This window comes from Vollenhovia emeryi, unplaced genomic scaffold (assembly GCF_000949405.1).
Source record: "Vollenhovia emeryi isolate VEMERY1.0 unplaced genomic scaffold, V.emery_V1.0 DF939197.1, whole genome shotgun sequence".
Lineage (NCBI taxonomy): Eukaryota > Metazoa > Arthropoda > Insecta > Hymenoptera > Formicidae > Vollenhovia > Vollenhovia emeryi.
In genome coordinates this window covers 59,230-81,167 of record NW_011967169.1, presented here as the reverse complement: position 1 = coordinate 81,167, position 21,938 = coordinate 59,230, and the positions used below count along the sequence as shown (strand labels likewise).

Below are 21,938 nucleotides of genomic sequence, written 5' to 3'. Positions count from 1 at the left end.
TTTCTTCTCTCTTCCTTTTATTTTTATTCCTCAACCTCTCTCTCTCACTCCTCTCACACTTTTATCTTGCAAATAACTTTTTATCACTTTATCTCGCTTCATTTCGCGAGTGTAAATACAAACGTTTGCGCGTCGCGAAAAATATATTTTTATTCGAATCAAGGCGTGGAAAAAGTGATAAAAAAAGCTACTGTATATACGTATATATTTCTAGTCATTTCGTGTGCATACAAGACACGCGACGAAAGTAAAAGTATATAACAAAAAAATATTGAGAATGGTTGCATTTTCCGGCTTCGTGCTATAGACGTTTTCGGATCGAATGTACTCTAGATATTTATTCGTCATGACCGCTGGTGGAAAAAAAGTAATATTTTCCGTCCACTTGTCCAACGTTTTCAATATCAAACGTAATAAATTGTGTTGTGATGACATTGGCATATCTTCAGCCACTATTTGAATTTTTGTGGCTCGACATGAGAGCAATTGTTAAAATGAAAGTACGAGTGTTAAAAGAAATATATATTGTCCTACACCTTATCGTTAGTAAGGAGTGATTGTAATTGGCATGCACGAACATGTAGAGAAATGGTTTGGCTAGCGAGAATGTGAGAAAGACCGCGGTGTATATCCGACGATACCCGCTGGCGAATAATGTACAGACTACGTATATAAAGCACAATTACAATATATTTCACAAATTGTTTAAACATTCATACATAATTATACGAATTCTCGCATATGACGAAAAGGCGATTGAATGAAAAATTCGGGGAAGGAGTATATCGTAAAAAGAATGTACTTGAAAGACAGGAAAAACGTTGGGACATCGAAGAACGACCGCGATGCAGCTACGTCGAAATTGCTGGCGTAAAATGCCACAAATTGCAAATAGCAAGATCAGCTACGAGGTCTGACTTTTCGCCGACAGTTTGGAGCTTTTGACAATTTTCTTCTCAATTGAAATTCTCATCACGTTCACTGCACAATTTCGGAATGTCAAGGATGTATGTACACCTTATTGAGGTGTAATAAATAAATTGTTTCTCCTTTATAGCGAGACACATGCGTTCCGAGAACTGCAAGTTTGAAGGCAGGTCAGAGGAAGATGCACGCCTGCCGCGCGCGCGCGCGAGCGAGCGAGCGACCAGCCAGCTAGCGAGATAGCTTTCGTTCTCCCCAAGTTTTCTACATCACCGTCAACTTAAAAAGAAAAGTAGAAAGCAACTTTTGTAACTAGGAAACGATAAGTCATTGCACCATCTGCTGCAATCACCGTTTGCACTTTCGTGTAAATCGCGCTGGGCCGAAAGCGAGAGCAACTTTTGAAAATGTAGTGGACAGAGCAACATTCTCTCCCGTCTATTGATCACATTTTTATCATATTTATATAATGTAATGTACAATACGCAGCTACATTTTATGATAATCGGTATGTCCAACGCATTCGAAACTGGCAACACTGTGTGGGTACTCTCTTCCTTTTCTCGTGTGTTTGTTAATTTTTCTCGTTCAAGAGGTATCATTTTAATTACTCATTAATCAATGTGTATCGTATGTTTCAGAGTTAGGTACTTTAATATAATTACTTCCAAGTTTTCCACATTTTCGTGGCATCTCTGTGTAAAAAGTGTAACTATATAATGCTAATATAATAATAATAATAATAATAATTATAATAAGTTGCGCAAGGCAATAGTCCGGTGTGGCCGTTGGATCGTGTGCCTGGCGACCGCTTCCTCGCTCCTCTCCCCCCTCGTTAAAAAAAACCTACCGAGACGCACACAAACACACACACAGAGAGAGAGAGAGAGAAACTCCCAGGAATAACTCCTCTTACATTTTCCACTCGAGATGTCGGAGAACCTGCGACGTTTTCCATCTTTCACGTTTGTTTCTTATGTTACCCATTCGTTACCCAGTAGAGGGGGGGAGGAGGTGTGCAGCTGTTTTTTGTATGATGTTAATAGCAACTGAATGTTGACAGAGTAACTTTTCCAATTAGCGGTTGGCATTTTTCAGCTGATTGGAAAGCCAATCGAGGCCCTCGTAAAGTCCGTCACCACTCGTGGCACACGTTGCCTGTATGTACCAATTGCGATTACGTAGAGAATGCAATCCCAATTTGTCGGTGATCTCCGCTGCGTTCATTGCGTTTGGCAGATCCTGAAATGTTTACTCCCTTTAATTTCGCTTATCGTTAAAAAAGAAACAACAATCACGATTATGCAATCTGAGGCTACTTACTTGCTTGTTAGCAAATATGAGGAGTACCGCATCTCTAAGTTCATCTTCCGCCAGCATTCTCATCAACTCTTCGCGCGCTTCGCCAATACGTTCCCTATCATTACTATCAACGACGAATATCAACCCCTGCGAACAAATTTCAATTTACGTAAATCCAAACAGATTTCTAATTAGTCGAGTACATACTTGTGTATTCTGAAAATAATGCCGCCATAGAGGTCTTATTTTGTCCTGGCCACCCACATCCCATACGGTGAAACTTATATTTTTATACTCGACCGTTTCTACATTGAAACCTGAAAAATACATTTACGCGTTGTAATTGTTTATTCAAATAAAAAGGTATTCAAGTATTATTTATACTTACCTATAGTGGGAATTGTAGTAACAATTTCCCCTAATTTTAATTTGTACAGAATTGTGGTTTTACCCGCTGCATCGAGACCCACCATCAAAATCCTCATTTCCTTTTTGCCAAAGAGACCTTTGAATAACGTTGCAAACATGTTCCCCATGGTTGGTATTTGTATGTCAGGACCTGAACATATGCACATGCTCCATTACGATACAGCGTTGAGAATATATTCTTCTAAAATAGGCGTATATCGGATTTTGTCACGTTACGCGGCAAGAAACGCGGATTTCGCAATTGGGAGCATTTGAGGAAATGAAAAATTGCGTTTGCACGTTGGAACGCAACGTAATATTACTCGGCCGACGTGAGAGAGGGTGTTTTAGGAGACACGTAAACGTGGTTTCTTCCGCACGTGGGCGAGAGAGAGAGTCGGAACAGGCGTACAGGCGTACGCACGACCTCGTGCAGCGTCCGCTCTCGCAAGGAGGGAGGATCTAACCTGATCGCGTTAAAGAGCAGCTCGAGCGGGACGAGGAATCTCGGGGTTCTCGGGCACGGCAACCTAACCGGCGGGAATAGGTCTCGTCGAGACCTGCGAGTCTCGAGAGAGGTGAATAAAAAGGGCCACGCAGGCACGCTCTCTTTCTCTCTCCCTATCGATTCTCATACTGAATAAAATCGCTACGATAAGCGTACCGTCGGGGGATCGCTATAGACTGCTTCGCCGACGAGCGACGATTTATGCCGTTCGTACTATTTAAAAGGCCAGTGGCGCGTGATACCGCGCGAGCGAGCTGGAGGATATCGTGCGGTTTGCGAAGCCACTGCGTACACCCGGTTGCCTGTCACCTTCGACCTACTCCCCAGTCCCCAGCGAATCGTCAAAGGTTCCCGGCTCAAAGATCCATCACCTAGAGACTTGCTCTTACTATCGGGTTCTCTGGCGACGCCACGTTGCACATGTACGCCACTTGCGTTACTTACGTTTCAGTAAAAAAGATTATTTTCACGAGAAACGATAAAACATAAAACCAACACTCTCGAAAAGTACCGTATGTCAAAATGGCGGACGTGGAAAGGATTCGTACCTTATGCCACGTATAGGCTCACCGAGCCGCCACGATTGGCCCGACGAGTCACGTGACGGTGGAAATTAGCGCCGGTACGCGGCTGCCCCGCGAGATGGCTGCTCCTACGCTCTTTATCGCCATTTCTCGCCGCGCGAGAGATTACTCCAACTACTCGCGCGCGGGCATTTACAAATTAACTTTCCTCGAGAAGAAGAAGAAGAAGAATCTCTCATATCGCTCATATCTCGAGGAGCTGCGAGGAGACGGGAGAAAAACTTGGCAAAAAAGGCCACCGTCTCTCACATCTCTCGCGCATTGTCACCAATATCACCAATGAGAAATACCTCATCACTGTCATCAGATCTGGGGAAATTATCTAGGGAAAGCATATCCCCTCCAACGCCACGACTTGCTCCGATCTCCCAAATCACAACCGAGTAATGCCACAAATTTATTCAACATCTCCAATAGGTAATATTTTATTAGCGAACTTGCTTTCAATGTGTTTAGAAAATGACAAATTGCGTTGAATTTTATAAAACTTGGTATCGCTAGCGCAGCTTTACATATCATACACCTCGTGACAACATAAAATACTTGTAACAGTTGTGTCATTGCTTCAGAGAGAAATGCGGCGGTACTTACATTACCGAGATTTCCTGCACACGCATGCAACCGACGTCACGTGAATCCTGCATTCGGTGTGACATGTTACCGGGCAGTCTCTACATTTCAGCGCCAACTTTCCAAACCTGATTCTGACGTGTAAACGGGAGGAGAACGATATTGTATATAATTTTGTTACAATCGAATCTATCCAATTCTTTACCATCTTCCATCGACATTACCTTTTACCACATAAAGTACACGTTTCTGGTTTAATCACTATCTTTGATATAAAGCTGTGAATTGCTTTGACATTCGACACTTTGCAATCAATATTTTCCTCAGGTGCAACTTGAGTTTTAACAGCAAAATCTCTCTCCTCCATTCTCGCTGTTACTCCTGCACTGTTACTCCTATCTAACAAGTTAAACTCTGCAATCTTTTCCAACGTGCCGCACTGTCTCTTTGTCAAATGTTCACCACTAGCTTTATATTCTCTCCATTGTTTCTTTCTTCCAGTCTTAATAATAATATCGGTATCCAAATCATCTTCCGACTTGGATAAACAATTCAAGTCACTTAATATTGAACCCGTAGAATCTGTCTCCGCTATTGTAGCCAGGCTGCAAAAGTCATTCAATCACCACGCAATCGCTCCTTACATATTTACATACTTTACGCTCAATTTCACACCTACTGTCTGTCACCCCGTTCATCTTGGACGTTTACATTATTGTATTTCAAATCAATCTCGGGCGTATTAAGAAATTGTAATTTCTCTTTCATGTCTTTGCTCAGATTTGCTCCTCCATCGTCAAATAGTATCTTTCTAGCCATGTTAAGTTGCCTTTCCTTTCAAACACAAACACACTTGACAAACATTTTCTTAAAAATCATTTCCCCCTTCCAAAAAAAAAAATTGTCTAGACATGAAAAAGGAAATATACCAACAAGTTCTTATGATGCTCCATCACTCGACGTTTACGCTTCTCCTCCTCTAGATTTCTTCTAGCGTGGCATAATTTTTGACCAAGACTCGCACTTTCTCGGCGAATTCGTTCTAAATCTGAGCAAAGCTGGCGATACTCTTGCAAAGGTAGACACGTTACTTGTGGCACTTGGGTCAAAACTGTATCATTAGTAAAGACGCAAGTATATATGTGAAAAGAATATATACAGACCTTCATTTAGCTGGTTACGCGCCAATGATGATGTCATGTTCCATAAATATCAACGACTGATAGCCCTTTGTTCCCTGATTATGTTAGAATTGCGACTTTTGTGCGAGAACCGAGAGATTCTCTCGACCGTTTACATTATATTATATGTCTACCCTTCAAGTCACCCTTCAAATCCTTCACCTCTGCCAAACAGCTAAAGAGAAAATTCCTAGCTAATTTATACATATTTTTTGCACTTGTGTTAAAGAGAGATTTTCAATGCGGAAGATATGGACAATTTCACTCAACTATAATACTGCTGGTTGCAACGATTGAAAAGCGATCGAGATAATAAATAACTGCAAGTATAAACGGAAGAAAGGAGATAATGTCACAGGCATTATTACACAATTTGCCGGAAACGCAACACATAAATCCCTTTAAACATAAATCTGAGATACGCGACGAATTGATAGCAGACTTGAGAAAAGCAAAGACTAACGGCGAATACTTTCAACAATCGGAAATTGAGGTATTTTGAATAGAAAATTCGCTTTTTCGCACGCACGTTGAATCAAAATGTTTTTCTACCGATTGTGAGACAAGTAAAAATTGTAGGGAAAGATCGATGCTCTTTGCAAATGGATGTGCACAACACCTAAGAAGAGCGTTTATAGATTAGATCGTTTTACAGATTGTTACAGAAACGATCTAGACAGTTTATACGAGGCATTGAAACAGGTACGTTGAATAGACAAAATGATACTTTCACACAATTTCAAATTTAAGCTTGTCGCTTGTATATTCCAAGACGTATCTGCAACATTGTAATTTGCATCTCTGTCCTGGATTTAAACATTCTCGCTGAACGACACACGTTAGGACGACAAACCGGATCCGTCTATCCACTTTTTACCGGATCTTCCAAAGGGAATAGTTGCAGTCGATAGTTGGGATTCATCGGTGGCTCTTGATTTAAAGAGATATCCAGATGAAATTATCGTTGATGCTGCATGTGGTGCAGCTGTACTAAGAGGATCTCATGTTTATGCTCCTGGCGTTATTGGAATGCCAAATGGTACCATTTTTCCACGCAGAATTCTCTCTTATCGTTACAATACTTATCCGCGAGACATCATTATCATTGAATTTCTTAAAATAATTATAGGTTTAATCATTGATACCAAAGTTAGTGTGTTTGCCGATATTACTGGTCAATGTAAGAAAGGCTTGATTAAACCGTATGCCAACGGTAATAAGGTGTATTTAGGTAATGGCATTCTTCGACAAACCAGGAAAGAATTATTCCGCAAAGCAGCGGGAAATCCATGGTAAGGCACAATTTCCCATGTGCACGAGATTGGGGGAGGCAGATTTCATTGCGTCATAGTTGTTTTAATTAGAGGAGACTCCTTACACTCCTTACACTTCAATTCTATCTATATCTCATTGTTTAAGTCTCAATTTTCATTACTTAATATTTACGTGCCTTCGTTACCGTGAATCTCTTACATTTTACATTGTCTTTTCAGTGGTGTTGCGATAACTATGACTGATGTAATCTCACGAGTTCCACAATTGAATGTACATAACGAATCTTTGAGACCACATGCCCTCTTACAAAATTTGCCGTCGATTGTATGTAGTTTGGTTTTAAATCCTCAACCAGGTGAAATCATCTTGGACATGTGTGCTGCACCTGGTAACAAAACCACACATATTTCCCTGCTTATGAAGGGACAGGTACATTTTTTTAGGAAAAAAAAAGGAACAATGTGTCTTTGCCATTATGCTTTCCAACTGTTGTGCACTTTTTTTTACTTTCATAAATTGGAATAGAGAGTACAGGTAATTCGTTAATTTTAATTATCGTCTCGATATAAATTCCAGGGTACAATAATAGCTTTGGAGAAAAATCCAGGTAAAGTGGCTCGATTTAAGGAAAAGTCTAGTGAGAAAAATATCAAAATATTTTGTTACGATGCTACAAAGGCTGTCGTCGAACGAGAATGCAGTTTCGTTCATATCGCCGGATCACCTCCGTTCAAAGAGAATTATTTCGATCGTATCCTCTTGGATACCCCATGCAGCGCTTTAGGTCAAAGGCCGCAATTGTACAATACAATCACGTCGACGCAACTTTATTCCTACGTTCCTTTGCAGCGAAGTCTCTTTTCTGTCGTAAGTGAGAACACATTACTCATCATACGGATACACATATAGTAGTTTAAGCTTGAAAAAAAGTCTATACTATTGTGCAGGCTGTTCGTCTTTTGAAACCAAAAGGGACATTGGTTTATAGTACATGTACCGTTACAATAGCGGAGAACGAAGGAATTGTCGCTTGGGCATTGAAGCAATATCCAAAGTTGAAGTTAGAATCTGTTCAAGATCAGATAAAAACAGACAAATATGGCACTCAAGGATACAGCATAGATGGTTTAACGAATGAAAATGCGAAAAAAGTATGTAGATTTGGTCCTGAGAGTGATTCCGTTGGATTTTTCATTGCACGCTTCACAAAATGTTCCTGAGGTGATGAAATTTATCTAGAGACTCTGTACTACGTTATTATTTTTGGCTGAAATTTAAAAAACAATTATTGTCATCTTCTCTATAGTAGAGAGAAGAACAAGTTTGACAAAGTTATTTAAAATTAGCGGATGGGGTTGAAAAGAAAGAAAATTTGACCGCTAGAATTTGTTTCTTTGATTCTTGAAACAAACATTCTTTTATTACATCTGTCAACACAGTATCAAACGGTACTTGATATTTCTGCGTGAATATAACAAGTGTGTATATTCTACCGTTCTTCATACGTGACCGCATCTCCAATAATCTCTGTCGTTACCACGGAACAATTGTTACAAATTGCATACAATGTTTCTACCTAATTTATGAGAGAAAAAGAAACAGACTTTAAGGAAAAGGAGGGAGAGTTATCTGATGGAAAAGCTATAATTATATAAACTATAATTTACATGCATTCCGTGAACATTGGGAAAGAAGTAGAGGTACAAATATATATGCTCTTGCGGTTTGAGCGTAAAATACGCAGGCCACATGGCGAAAGATGGTAGAATCAGCATGTTATTGCTAGCAACATCCTAGAACGAGGTAGAAATACACTTGTATAATTATTGCTGGTAACGGCTTCATAAATTTTACCTCAATGTGCATCGAGCACCAATCGATTTCGCTCATAATGAAGAATCTGCCCTCGCCACCGACATTTTTAATCATCAGGGGTAAGGTGACTCTTTCACCTACGAGACACGTCCCACAGTCGAAACTTTTTAATTTCCTGTGTGCAGGCGTCACACTTTCTATAGATGTGCTAGCTGCACTCCTGCTTGTATCGGTAGACTGTGTTTCCATTGTCTATTAAAGAGAGAGAGAAAAAAAGAAAAAGTAACCGCGTGATTACTTGGAGAATATTTTGATGGAAAATTAGAAAATAAAGCCGTACGTAGTCCTCGTAAGAATCCACTCGTCGATATGGAATTTCTACAGTCAATTTCCATTCTGTGTTTCTTACCATCGTTTGCAGTTGTTGTGGTGGACATTGGAAATGAGGGATATTAATTGCTGCAAAATATAATCTTCTCTTTACGATGTATTAATCGTTTATTTCTTTTGTTCTCTATACTTGATACGTTTTGCATATCTTTTTCATACGCGTACCGATGAGTTTATTGCAATGCACAAGTAAATTCATTTACCTCTCAATAACGGTGGATCTCGGTAACCACGTAATTTAATCATTACTGAACGTCCTTGTCGTACATTTATCACTAACATTTCTTCGGGCTCGTCCAAGATGTCGCAACGAAAGAAAACAATCAATTTTATATATAACCCTGGAGAAATACTCGCCGTTTGTGTTTTACGTCCGATCATGACAGTGAAATGAGAATAATTCGGTCTTGCCATCAATTGAAACCTTGCTGAAGAATCGCTCACGTTTTGTAGCATGACAACTTTCTAGAATGGGGGTAGAAAGGGAGACGAGGGTGAGAGAGAAAATAGAATATTATTAATTGAAAAATGATATTTTATAATGCGTACCCGGTACAATTTGTTCGACTCGTAGTTGCGAAATTCCACAGAGCTAGGAGTGGCAATTAAGATGGTTCTTTGTAATTTGGTTTTCGAGCTACTTCTCTTTGATCGTTCAACTGACGAGGAAACTGATTCGACTCTTCTGAGAATGGTTACAGAATATGCATCGAGATACATGGCAAACGAATTGAACTAGTACTATATATATACCTTTGAAAGGTTTTCCCAAGAGAATTAGAGAAATGATAAGAAACAATGGAAACCGTTATTACCTGGCACGAAAGGTTGTCATGACGATTTTAAATATATAATTTGTATCAATTAGGATAACGCTTCAAAAATAGACGTGTAAAGTTATAATTTTATATTTATTGCGTTTTAAAAGCGATATTAATGGGATTATATACGAAACTTGGAAACTAAATATAAACTTATGAATAACTTGTGACATATTTCTCAGCGTATTTTCAATACACATAATCAAAATAAAACATCGTCGGTATGTGGGACGTCATTTTTCGCCTTAATTGTCAATTCTTTGCAAGACACGAGCAAAAGCAAAAAGAAAGAAATAAAAGGAAACAATTTAGAACCACGTTCATTTTCATTGCAGAAATCGCAAATAGGAGAGTTACAATTATTTATTTCACAAAAAATATATATGCGCATGTGTGTACACATACACAATATATTATACATATTGTATAAATAGCATATCGAGGTTAAATTTTTACAGATTATTTCATGCGTCATTATTTTGCATATCTTGGGCCCGGTTTCACCAACATTGTTTAACTTTAAGCTTCACTTCATTCGTTCTTTACCTTTTTCCGTTACTTTAGAAAGACAAACGTGAATTAAAGTTAAGGGACATTTGGTGAAACCGAACCTTAGGATTACCTGCAACTACTCGAGTAGGAACGGGTTTAATAATAGAACGCAAATTGATACTCCGTTCAACATTGTATTTTAAGCTTTATAGGTTCAGAAATTATAAGTTTCATTAGAGTGCACTTATTTATCCTACAGATAAGCACACACGGTCCATGTAATGCAATAGCGAAGTTGGCTGGATGTATTAATGTGCGCCCTAGTGCACATTAAAAACTATCGTAGGCAAATTGATGTATGTACATACGTATGTATGTACAGAGTGCCCAGTGGAATTCATTTGATAACTCTCTCTTCCCCCTCCTTCGCGCAACATATGCTCATTGTCGGGACAATTTATTGCGTTCGGTAGATTTAATTTTTTGTAATTGCATCAATCAAAATACTTGTAGTACGTTTTTAGGATTAGCAACGAGACGCTGCTAGTCCAACTACGTCTCTACTTTTAATCCGCAGCACACAGTTAATACACATTAGTGCATCCAATCAAATTCGTTATAAAATACACGTTACGATCGTATAACGATGTGGTATACATAACTCTTAGGGATAGTATAATTGATAGGAGAATACTTAGTTTTACCCATACACGTACAACTGTGATTTAAAAGAAATGTAAATTTTTGTTTTGACAAATAGTATCGCGGCACACTTTTTACATGCTTTTGATCAGATCCAATTTATCTTACAAGTAGTGCTGTCAACATCGGTATATCCGGGTGTACATAGTACTCGGAATGACAGCACAACTTGCAAGTGCATCCGACATGACGACCGTACCGTATCATCACCTTGGACTTTGCATGTGTGAGATAACAAGTTTTTACCAAAGCTGATTATTGATTGGAAAATATAAAACCCCATATTATACTTTATATTATACTTTACTATCCTACAAATACAATGCTTATTTTGCCGCACATACTATATAATGATATCACTGCATTAAAAGTACTGTTTTATTTTTTTGTGATTCTCTGTGCTATCCGTTATCATAAAAGTTTTCTAATAACACAAAAATGGAGATGTTTGCAAATTGTTGTTTTACACCGAGACATTTAAATATAAATATATATACACATATATATGTATGCATGTATACATACATACATACATACCCATATACCCACCCACATACATACATATATATGTATAAACACATTCCTCTTGTTTTTAAAATTTCGATATTTCTTGGTGTGTGCTGATTTTTTACAGTATACCAGCTATCTCTCGGTTTTACAATATCTAGTCTAGTCTAGTCACTGAATATTAAGACGTCATCAACGTGCAATTGTACGAGGTGAATGTTCTTACATATATACAATTCACAATCACGTTTTAAACGTACAATATGCGCGTATCGTGCAATTCGATGCATCGCCATGGTATCTTATTAGCATATGCGCAAGATGATATCCGTTTTCACTTATCAAGTTCTAGAGCGGCGTACTGTTCCTCATCCACTTCAGTCATCATTAAATTACCGTCCGGTAATAGAAGCACTACCCTCCTGGTTCCTCCTGAAAGGAAGACAAGTCAGACGGCGATTGGAGACGTATTAAAAATACAATGCAGAGGAGGTGATGATTTGGTTGAAACCATATCGAGAGTAATTTGAGCAGAGATTTTTACTCGTAGTAGTTTTTATAAAGAGAGTTTATATATTACCTGGAGTAGGCTCTTCAGCTTGTACCACTTGAGCTATAACTTGTGCCTGTCCGTCACTATCCTCTTGACTCCCGGTTACATCGGGTGTACTCGCGTTATCCATTATAGACATGACCATTGAATTTTCGCTCGGTTCCGCTCCATCCTCCTTCACGTAAAACTGGGGAGTGAGATTTACTTGGTCGGGGATCAGTTGCGCTACAGCCTCGGCAACTGCGTGGTCCAACGTTAGAACCGAGCCGTCGTCTCCTTGTTGTTCAGTTGTCACGTATACACATTGCTGCTCGCCATCAGCACCTTGTGTCACGAGAAGGGTCTGTCCATCCTCGGCTTGACCCGCGACTTGATACACGACGCTATGCTCGGCTATAGTAACCAAATTCGATGAATCGTCCGTCGTTACTTTTTTCTCTTCCGGTATCTTTTCTTCGCTCTTCACATCCGTCGAGCTCACTGTCATAGTAACGGAAGTGGATGTCGCTGCAACTGTTGACAATGTCGTGTTTATAATGGACGTTTCGGCGGAACAAGAAGAGACTGTTTCCGCCAAGGGCGTTGCTGTGGACGCGGAAGTAGTAGTCGCTGTAACTGTACAACTGCTATCGTCCAAGCAAGGTAAGTCCGGCGCAGGTATCGTCACATTTGACAGGTTGATCTGTGCTGCTTCACTGGATTGGACAATGGTGCCGGTTGTTCCACCAGGACTCATCTCGACCCTCATAATGCCACCGCTTTCGGTGAGCTCAAGAGAGGGCAGGACCAATTCGGCGGTAGCGGTGGTGGCGGCGGTGGTAGTGGCGGCGGCGATAGTGCTGGTGGTTGTCGTTGTTGTTGCAACAGTGGTGTCGATGGTAGCGGTTGTAGCGGTTGTGGTGGTGGCGGCGGTGGTGGAGGCAGCGACGGTGGTGGTAGTGGTAGTACTGGCCTTGACAACGACAGCCGTCGCGTCCGCTGCCACAGTTTCGGACGCGTTAGTAGCTGTTCTCGCTACGGCCGAATTTGTTGTTGCTTCAGCGGATTCGGATTCGCCTGGTTGCTCGATCGGTTCACCGTCCGGACCAATTATACGACCCGTCAGAGGACATAACGTGAACGGACGCGGTGGACTGTCAGGCTCTGGAGCCGTAATAACATCCGACTCGGGAGGAGGGGGGTGATCCGACTCGCCCTCGCTACTGCTCTCTTCTGAGCCAACTTCGTGGAATTCCATGTGAAGTCCATCACCTTCCGCTAATTTGCTTTCCTTCGGGGGTTTGCTTCCCGCCTGAGCTATCGTCGAGGGTGTTTCGGTACCTACTTTTGCCTTGTTTCGTCCCGCAGCGGCACGAGCGCCTGCCAATAGTCCACGATTTGCTTTAATTATACCTGCTGCTTCTTGGGCCTTTCTCTTTGCCATTAATAACTTTTGCTGCGGAGACAACAATGACTGTGCCTTATTCGCTGGTGTTTTCGGAGACTGTTTTGCCTGCTGTTGTTGTTGCTGCTGCTGCTGCTGTTGTTGCTGCTGCTGCTGCTGCTGCTGCTGAACTGGGCTAGTACTAGTTTTGATCGCCTGTTTGGTCTGCGGAGATGTCGCGAGTACTGTGAATTTTGGCCTGATTTGCGTGACCGTGCCGCCGGCAACTGGCGAAACTGTCTGCTGCGCAGTTACGACAGTTGTTGTACGCTTCTGCAACACTGGACGCGTCACTTGGGTCTGCATCTGTCTCGGTGCCGGTGCTCTGACGGGTGAACGAATTGTACCGAGAACGCTCGTTGCCGCTGTTGGGCGCAACGCCGGTCTAGGAAGCAAAGGCCGACCGTCTACGGTTCGTTGAGGTGTAACAGGAGCGGGTCTTATGCCGGTAGTTATTCTCGGTTGCAAGGTGATCGGAGTCACAACGTGTATCTGTTGCAATTGCGATGGATCCGGTTTTGGTTGTATCTTTATCGGCTCGTTCTTTTGCACGGTAAGTTTTGGTGTAACGGCCTTGGAAGCCGTGACCATCTTCATCTGTGTTACTACTTGGCTCCCGTCCTTTGATACGACTTTCACAGGAGTAATCGAATTGGACTGCGACGTCGAGATTACCTGTTTCCTCACCACGTTGGCGTTATCTCGATTTTGTACCATTACAACACTTTGCGTCGGTGGAGTTCCTTTAACCGCTAGCTTCCCACTGGGGGACGAATTTAACTTGATGATACCGTCTTTTCGCGACATGACGTAAAGACCGGAAGCCAAATTCGGCATTTGCTTGGGATCGACTTTAACAACTCCCTTGGCGCTTGCCACCAGGACAGGCGGTTGGCTAGATTTCGTTCCGTCTGGAGATTGCAAGCCTAACGACGTTGCCAGATCAGTAGACGACACCGAGGCTCTGTTGGATCCATTGGACTGTGCGTTAGCGCGATTAAATGCACGTTGAATCATGTCGCTACGACCCATCAGTCTTTCGTCTTCAGATTCCCCAGTCCAGTCGTCGTCACTGCCCGTGTCGCCTTTCGCCCTCTTTGCGGCACTGCTCCCACCTTCTTCCGAATCACTCTCCGAATCGTCGATCCTCCTTTTACCCAATACTACATTTACAACACAAGACATTAATTTAAACGTGACATTTCTAGTAATGGTATCGATTGCGTTATATTATTTAAACGGATAAATACATACGTTCGTTATCCTCGTCTTTCATCGAGCCACACCACTGCTTGACTTGGTCCATCGCCTTTGACTTACTGGATCGCATCGGGCGTCTACGTGCATGCAACAATTACCGTATCGAATATCGTCGTAGCGATTTATCGAATGAAATAGTTTCAACTCACCCCACTTGAGCCGCCGTGCTCGGTCCAGGCTTACTGGCTTCTGTTTTTATCACTGATTTTTGCAACGGCAAACTCGCACGTCCGATAACTCTTGTATTGACCTGCTGTTGCGCCGCTTTAAGCTCCTTTTGCTTGGCGAGATTCCGCTCAAATTCTTCCAACATAATTTTGCAAGTTGCCACAACCTCCGCAGACTCCCACGTATTGTTCTCGCTAGATAAAATTGGGAATATTTAAAAATACACACCGTTTACAACTCTAGTATCTTTCGAGACGACTGATAAGGAATACCTACTGTGAATAGCTTTCCCATTTAATTAGATATTCCGAGCATCTCTTTTTTGTATTAAAACGTTTGGCTAAAATTTTCTCCACGACGTATTCCTCGTTGCTCAAATCTGCACCTTCCTCGGTGGTTACCCTGCCAGACTTGTTCTGCGGAAAGGCAAACGTAAGCGAATTAAATGAAGCTAATTAGATAGTATATAAAAAGGTGCAAAATATACCTTGGGCTTGATCGATGGTTTCAGTCTCGGCTTTTCTTTCTTGTCCACTTCAATGTCCATAGGCTCACTCTTTTGCACTTTTACCATGTCCTTCTTAGCTTCGCTCGTGTCCTCCGGCTGTCCGTTTCTAACGACTTTACGAACAATTATCGGCTTGGTACCTGCAACGACAGTATAGAGTTTAATCAAAGTCCGCGTTTTCATCTCTCAAGAGACTATTACCTTCGATAGTCGATTGAATTTGTATCGGGGTATCCTGCATCTTTGCGTTACTAATTTTCGTAAAGGTTTGTATGGTCTTGCCTGCAGTGATCCACGAATCCCTCACATTCGTATCCATCTTGCACCATTTCTGGTACAACGTCCAAGCACTAGCCGTATCCTTGTCCGAACCTTCTTGTTGAACTTGCGTATCTTTCCACAACAGAAATGCCCATACTTGTGCCTTTTGTCCATTCTACGAGTATACAAATATACTAAGTTTCGGCAATCTCGCGCATAGCTAGTCTCGCAAATGTAACAAACGGTACAAACGTCGTTGGTTTCACGAAAATGTGACGCTTTGGAACAGGCGCCCTCCTGTGTACGATGTTGTTGAAATTCTTCAATAAAGTGAAACACGGAGTGACACTGTCCACATACCAGTATGTCCAATCGTCCCATTTCCTCTTGCGCCGCTGATGAAATGGAAAAGAAACGAGATTGAGTGAGATATATCTACATCTGTAATCGTCAACACACATGTATCACATGGCGTAGAGAGAAAAACAAGTTGAATCGCTTTCCAAGTAGATGTAAAGTTACCTTTGATCACGGTGGGTTTACTACTGATGGCTGAAGGGCCATCGTCTCCCTCCATTCTGTATGCTTGTCTCGCGATCTCTCTTCTAAAAATGAAACAACAGCCATGTTAATAAACGACACGATGCGACTGAGGGTTGTCGTAACGTGAGTCGCGCGGGAACGATAGAAGCAGATAGAAGCGACCGGGTACGTACGCCCACGTCTCTTACATTTCTTTAAAGAAGGCACTCGCGTTTCTGCCACGCTGATTCGTGCACGCGCGCCGCACAGTTTAGCCAAAGTTAGCGGAGTCGAAGACCCGTGGTTAACATAAAAATGAGAAAACGCTGTGTCTCGACTGGGCGTGCAGATCGACGCTGCTCGACACGATTGTAAACGGGGCCAGTCGCGCCAAGTTATGGACGAAGGGAGCCGACAGCGCACTCGTTTCCGCGCACGATTGGCCGCGCGGCCAATAAAGCCAGGTCTCTCGCTCGCACGCTATTAACAAGCGAGGAAAAGTATTTTTCGCTCGTAAGACTCGATATCGCCGGCTACATTGGCGCCATTCGCCTTAACGTCGTAATTCGTAATTGTCGCAGCCGTAACCCGTAACTGTAATCGTAACTAAAACTATAACCCCGTAACCCTGCTACGGTCGTCACCGTCGTCACAGTCGTCCGTGTCAGCAGCCGCCGCCGCCGCCGCTTCCGCCGTCGCGGTGGTGTCGTCGATGCAAGCTCGACCCGTTCGACGTCTCCTCTGTCTTTCGCGAGCAAGCCGATGCTCGTCAAAGATGGCTCTCGTCGTCGATAGTTTTCTACGAGCTACTCACTTCCTGTCTTTACGTGAATGCTTTCTGAACACCTTGTTAATCGCGGCCGCGCGCAAACACGATCAACGTTACGCTCGCGAAATCAAAGCAGCGATGCTCACTTACACGTGGCGAAACCGGCAAATCCGACTTTCCTCAGCCTGGAAAATTGCTGATCGTCGCGCGAAACAGAAGGAAAACAGCGACCGTGAGCGACCGCGTCGGCCGACAGTGGCGCCATGGCGGCATTGGCGGCTGCGGGTTGATGCCGTTGATGGCGGCCGCCCGGCAGCCTCTCGTTGTCCCCCCCCTCCTTCCCATTGCCGCCCGTTCTATGCCGGTATCTCTCTATCCAGTTGCATACATATTTAGCCGGCACCGGCACACTAGAGTCGGCACACCGGCACACTCTCGCTTGTCCGCGCCACCATGCACTCGACTGCACTCGACTCTCGACTCTCGACCTCGACCTATCCGCAGCACGGATTTTCGCGGGTAATCCACGATAGCTCGCCGATCGACTACGTCCAATTTCGACCATCTTCTCTTTACACAACACTCTTTTAACCTCTCTTTGCCCATATATATTACATTTGAGAATCATGGCAGAGGAAGAGTCTGAGGAAAAGGAGTACCGGTGGGAAACTGGTTACGAAAAGACATGGTACGCCTACCTACTTTTTAACTTTTTAACTTTTTAATGTCTCGCATTCAATATCCAATATCCACTCGTTTGGCATCTGCAGGGAAGCGATCAAGGAAGATGACCACGGCCTATTGGAAGCTTCTGTCGCAGACATTATCCACAATGCTAAGAGAAAACGTCAGTTGGAGAGGAAACGGGGCGCCAGATTAGGAATGATGAGGCATCTCTACGTCATCCTCGACGCCTCCGAGTCCATGTCGAATCAGGATTTGAAACCAACTCGTTTTCTGTGTTCTCTAAAGGTACCGCGACAGAACGACGCCATTTTCAATATGTGTACGCATTACTACATTATTCTCTTTTAAGCTTCTAGAAGATTTTATCGAAGAATTCTTCTATCAAAACCCTATAAGTCAATTAGGTGTAATTATAACGAGAAACAAAAGGGCTGAGAAAGTGAGCGATTTGGCTGGTAATTCAAAGAAGCACGTCAAGGTGCTCAATTTTTCTTATCCGCTCTATCCAGAGTATCTCACTTTGCGTTACATCTTATCGTCCATTTCATAGGAATTGCAAACGTTACAACAAACTGTAGTGGGCGGCGAGCCTTCTTTGCAAAACTCTTTGGAATTGGCTTCAAAGTTATTGAAATTATTACCGTCGCACGCCAGCAAAGAGATATTGGTAATCATAGGGGCCTTGACCACCTGCGATCCTGGAGACATCAACGAAACGATACGAGTATGCTTCGCTCTCTTGTGCGATATTTGCTTGCAAAATATATCTTTCTTAACATTGAGCTCGTCGTGTCCGTAGAACATGAAATTGGACGGTATTAGATGTAGCGTGATAGGATTAGCCGCTGAGCTCTACATCTGTAAACGAATGGCAAACATCACCGGTGGCGAGCACAGCGTTGCGCTCGACGATAAACATTACAAAGAGCAATTGAACGCACATGTAGATCCACCGCCTGCCGCAACGCGATTAGATGCAGCGCTTGTGAAAATGGGATTTCCTCATCATGCTTTACATTCCAGTGCACCGGATACATCTATGACAGTGTGTATGTGGTAAGTGCACAAACCATTCGAGATTACGTACTTTCTCTCGTCACAGCACTTGGATTTTCTTTACAGCCACGCACAAAGCTCCGATGAAACGGTGAAACTTATGACTACTGGCTACCTCTGTCCCCAGTGCCTCAGTAAGCATTGCGAGCTGCCTGTGGAATGTAGAGCTTGTGGCCTTACTCTGGTATCTGCTCCACATTTAGCGCGATCGTACCATTATCTCTTTCCTGTTGATCCTTTTCAAGAAATTCCACCCGAGACCGATCACTCTTTCTGCTTTGGTTGCCAAAAAGCTTTTACGCAAAAGGATAAAAAGGTAACGTCGGCCATTTCTCCTATACGTTGCTCCAAGAGATTGTTGAAAATCCATTGTCAGTTTTTCCTGACAACTCTGTATTCTCATCACTCTATAAATAGTGGGCACGAATTAGTTTACACATACAAGTTTAAATGTCAAGACATACTATGCAATTGAAATCACATGTATTTATTTCTAGGTATACACTTGCGGAAAGTGTGATGAAACATTTTGTTTAGACTGTGAGATATTTATTCACGAGATATTACACACGTGTCCTGGTTGTGCGGTAAATCCTGAAACATACAGAAAGTCTGCAGATAGATCTTAAAATTGTCCATTTCGAGGAAATTGGAAACACTGCCAAAGAGCTAACAAAATTGTCTTACCTAACATATTGTAATCATTAATTTTATAGTAATTTTATCGTTACAGCAAACTACGTTTACACATTACTGTAAAATTCAGTAGGTAATCCTATTATATCTAAAAGCGTATATTAAAACAATTTTTATATCAACATGGAATATTTCTTTACTGGCGTGAAATTGTGTTACAACTTTTATCACTCTAGAACATATATTCCAAAGAATTTTGCATAGAAGCTTGTAAGGCAATTCCTATGCATAATGCAAACAATAAAATTACAATGACTATTAAGATTACAATAACTAGAGCTAGAACTGGATGGACCATGGAGAGGAGCATTATCTCGGTTCAACTAAATAATTCAAGGTAAAAAAGAAAAGAGATTACGATAATCATAACATCATAATATGGCTATGTACTCTTACTATTTTATAGAATGAGAAATTTTGTACAAACACACAAATGTATTTATATAAACAAATTAATTATGTGTATATACGTATATGCATATTCTGTATTAAACATATTAAACACAATGTTTATACATGAAGAAAGAAAAAAAATTCCTTATATGCTTGCTACTTGTAGTGCCAGGTTATTACACTTGTGCATGCACAATATAGTTCAGTATAATAAAAAAGATAAATAGGATTACCAACGTTTCGTTGAAACAAGATACATATTTCGCGCACGATGATTAAATGATGTCATTACATATTTTCATCGAGTATATTCAATTTTTGCAGATATTAGCACTACATACACAAGCCAAATACATTGCAATTTTTTTCCATGATATTTCAATAAAAAAATTAGGTGTGGCGCTTTTTGTTGCGTGGGGTGTACGTTTTATATATCGAGAATGCAAATGTCCGAGTGTCTGACATGTGACTGCAAGTTTGCGACAACATAGCGCGACGGCTCCTAACGCAACGCAAATGTCCTACTTCAATAGTATATAGTGGGGGAACATTGAAGCTTATTGTTACATAGACAGGTGGAAAGTGGGCATCGTGAAATTACAGTACGTTATTAATTTACGGTCGTCCGTCGAAGCGACCGGTTCTCCTCCCGAGTGACGCTCCAGCAATTTGACTCACATTATTCACTCTAATTCGTCGATGAAATTTAGTGCCACATGTGTGCATATTAATTTATACATATCTTCAAATCAAGGTGAGCTTGTTTATAGTAAATTTATTTAAGTGCTTACGTGCGAAAATCCACTACGTCTTGGAAACTCTTGTAATTGGTATCCAAGTATTGATAAGCTGTAAATTTTATTTATATACACACCCACACATATATACGGTAAAGTCGCAAAAATAATCCAACTCTTTCAATACAACGAAATATTGTATTTTATCCAAAGTACACATTCCTTCTGCGGCGATACGACCATTTGCACAATCAACTGATGCATCAAATGTCCTTTTGCGGAATGAGATGCCTTGAGGATTCTCGTCGACCTTCTGGATCTGGGATATTGTCGTAATAATGCTTTCCTTAACAAACAGTAATGACACGGTGCCAAATCTGAAGAATATGTTGCAAATGGTGCAATACGTACGGTATTAAATGTTGAAAAGCATTCTAGAAAAGGATAGGAAAAATCGCATTTGACGCATTATACGATGTGCAATTTATATGTATATGTATAGTTTATGGAGGACAATTATACGTATAGATTGAAGGACAACATGTTGAGAAAACTACAAGATCGAACGTGCCAATTTACATTTGCACAGCACGTAGTTATATGGAATTCTGACGGTTATACATATACCTCTTGTCAAAATACTTGGAGGGAGTATATTTATAGAATAATATTTTTACTCTCTCAATTTAGCAGCTTTGATAAGAAATGATATTATTGGTAAAACTGAATAATACGATTTTTAATGATACAAGTTTTCTAATAGGAATGCGTGAATTGAAACGGACGTTGAAATGTTGGATTGTATAACTGCATTGAAAGGGAATGAGATTAGTTGAATTGAATCACCTCGTTGGGTAGATTGGGTAGATAACGATGCAGATTAACTAGGAACGTCATTATTCTCGATACTCATCGTTGATAGTTATCGTGATTATTGGCGAGGTTAAATAACTCTATTTAATTCATGGGAAAGTTAAAAATATTACCGAGTAATAATACGTATCGGATTATCGCACAATGATGTACGATGATTATTTTTTGTTTAAAAAGCCACAGTTGATGGAATCAAGATTGTTACTTTGCATTTGTTAAATTGAAATTATTCATAATCCTTGACTTTTCAAGGAAATAAATTTTGCTTTCCGCTACAGATTTGCTCGGGAAAATATAAATAAGATTCTTCCGAGTTGCATTTCGAGGGATAATTTATAGACTATTACAGACTATTATAGACAGAGTGAGGTGTATCGAGGACATACTCTTTTTAGGGGCAATCTAGTCCGGTTGCACGAGTAGATTAATAGCGAGTACGCGTGATTCCTGTTGCGAAGCCAAGTGTAAGAGACGGTTCGTAAATATTTGCTCTCTCGCCACTTAAATGCCTTTGAGTTCAAGGCGAGTGCGTTTTATGTACGGGAGTAACGGG

General features: G+C 41.4%; 6 protein-coding genes across 14 annotated transcripts; 2 read left to right on the top strand and 4 right to left on the bottom strand.

The window, feature by feature from the left end:
- Positions 1–672: 672 nt before the first annotated feature.
- LOC105561972 (ADP-ribosylation factor 1) lies at positions 673–3,684 on the bottom strand. Of its 5 annotated transcripts, none has more exons than XM_012012400.1 (5): positions 3,299–3,684; positions 2,615–2,785; positions 2,434–2,543; positions 2,248–2,373; positions 673–2,166 (listed from the first exon to the last, which is right to left on the bottom strand). In XM_012012400.1, exons 2-5 carry the CDS (start codon positions 2,760–2,762, stop codon positions 2,002–2,004), a joined length of 549 nt encoding a protein of 182 aa, XP_011867790.1. In that variant the 5' UTR covers positions 2,763–2,785; positions 3,299–3,684; the 3' UTR covers positions 673–2,001. The 5 variants fall into 5 exon arrangements, with proteins under 5 accessions (XP_011867790.1, XP_011867791.1, XP_011867793.1 ...); XM_012012401.1 differs by having other exon boundaries at positions 3,357–3,684; XM_012012403.1 differs by having other exon boundaries at positions 3,452–3,684.
- Positions 3,685–4,056: 372 nt separating this feature from the next.
- LOC105561969 (putative methyltransferase NSUN6) lies at positions 4,057–11,262 on the top strand. Of its 3 annotated transcripts, none has more exons than XM_012012393.1 (9): positions 4,074–4,143; positions 4,296–4,460; positions 5,707–5,970; positions 6,057–6,179; positions 6,321–6,516; positions 6,607–6,769; positions 6,971–7,181; positions 7,329–7,619; positions 7,700–11,262. In XM_012012393.1, the coding sequence occupies exons 3-9, from the start codon at positions 5,827–5,829 to the stop codon at positions 7,970–7,972; spliced, it is 1,401 nt and encodes a 466-aa protein (XP_011867783.1). In that variant the 5' UTR covers positions 4,074–4,143; positions 4,296–4,460; positions 5,707–5,826; the 3' UTR covers positions 7,973–11,262. The 3 variants fall into 3 exon arrangements, with proteins under 3 accessions (XP_011867784.1, XP_011867783.1, XP_011867785.1); XM_012012395.1 differs by having other exon boundaries at positions 7,683–7,801; XM_012012394.1 differs by lacking the exon at positions 4,296–4,460 and having other exon boundaries at positions 4,057–4,143.
- On the bottom strand, positions 4,131–5,631 carry LOC105561968 (rac GTPase-activating protein 1-like). The gene is made up of 5 exons (XM_012012392.1): positions 5,460–5,631; positions 5,226–5,407; positions 4,976–5,130; positions 4,521–4,901; positions 4,131–4,430 (listed from the first exon to the last, which is right to left on the bottom strand). The coding sequence occupies exons 1-5, from the start codon at positions 5,494–5,496 to the stop codon at positions 4,319–4,321; spliced, it is 867 nt and encodes a 288-aa protein (XP_011867782.1). The 5' UTR covers positions 5,497–5,631; the 3' UTR covers positions 4,131–4,318.
- On the bottom strand, positions 8,124–9,425 carry LOC105561970. Its single transcript, XM_012012396.1, has 3 exons — positions 9,161–9,425; positions 8,908–9,026; positions 8,124–8,804 (listed from the first exon to the last, which is right to left on the bottom strand). The coding sequence occupies exons 1-3, from the start codon at positions 9,411–9,413 to the stop codon at positions 8,535–8,537; spliced, it is 642 nt and encodes a 213-aa protein (XP_011867786.1). The 5' UTR covers positions 9,414–9,425; the 3' UTR covers positions 8,124–8,534.
- Positions 11,263–11,508: 246 nt separating the features above from the next.
- LOC105561971 (mucin-22) lies at positions 11,509–17,240 on the bottom strand. 3 transcript variants are annotated; one of them, XM_012012399.1, is made up of 10 exons: positions 17,094–17,240; positions 16,175–16,257; positions 15,905–16,047; positions 15,593–15,827; positions 15,371–15,531; positions 15,160–15,299; positions 14,865–15,077; positions 14,710–14,792; positions 12,060–14,618; positions 11,509–11,911 (listed from the first exon to the last, which is right to left on the bottom strand). In XM_012012399.1, exons 2-10 carry the CDS (start codon positions 16,227–16,229, stop codon positions 11,814–11,816), a joined length of 3,687 nt encoding a protein of 1,228 aa, XP_011867789.1. In that variant the 5' UTR covers positions 16,230–16,257; positions 17,094–17,240; the 3' UTR covers positions 11,509–11,813. The 3 variants fall into 3 exon arrangements, with proteins under 3 accessions (XP_011867789.1, XP_011867788.1, XP_011867787.1); XM_012012398.1 differs by lacking the exon at positions 17,094–17,240 and adding an exon at positions 16,819–16,965; XM_012012397.1 differs by lacking the exon at positions 17,094–17,240 and adding an exon at positions 16,384–16,801.
- Positions 17,241–17,404: 164 nt separating this feature from the next.
- LOC105561961 (general transcription factor IIH subunit 2) lies at positions 17,405–19,916 on the top strand. The gene is made up of 7 exons (XM_012012380.1): positions 17,405–17,631; positions 17,714–17,915; positions 17,980–18,108; positions 18,181–18,354; positions 18,430–18,686; positions 18,753–19,002; positions 19,184–19,916. The coding sequence occupies exons 1-7, from the start codon at positions 17,570–17,572 to the stop codon at positions 19,313–19,315; spliced, it is 1,206 nt and encodes a 401-aa protein (XP_011867770.1). The 5' UTR covers positions 17,405–17,569; the 3' UTR covers positions 19,316–19,916.
- Positions 19,917–21,938: the final 2,022 nt, after the last annotated feature.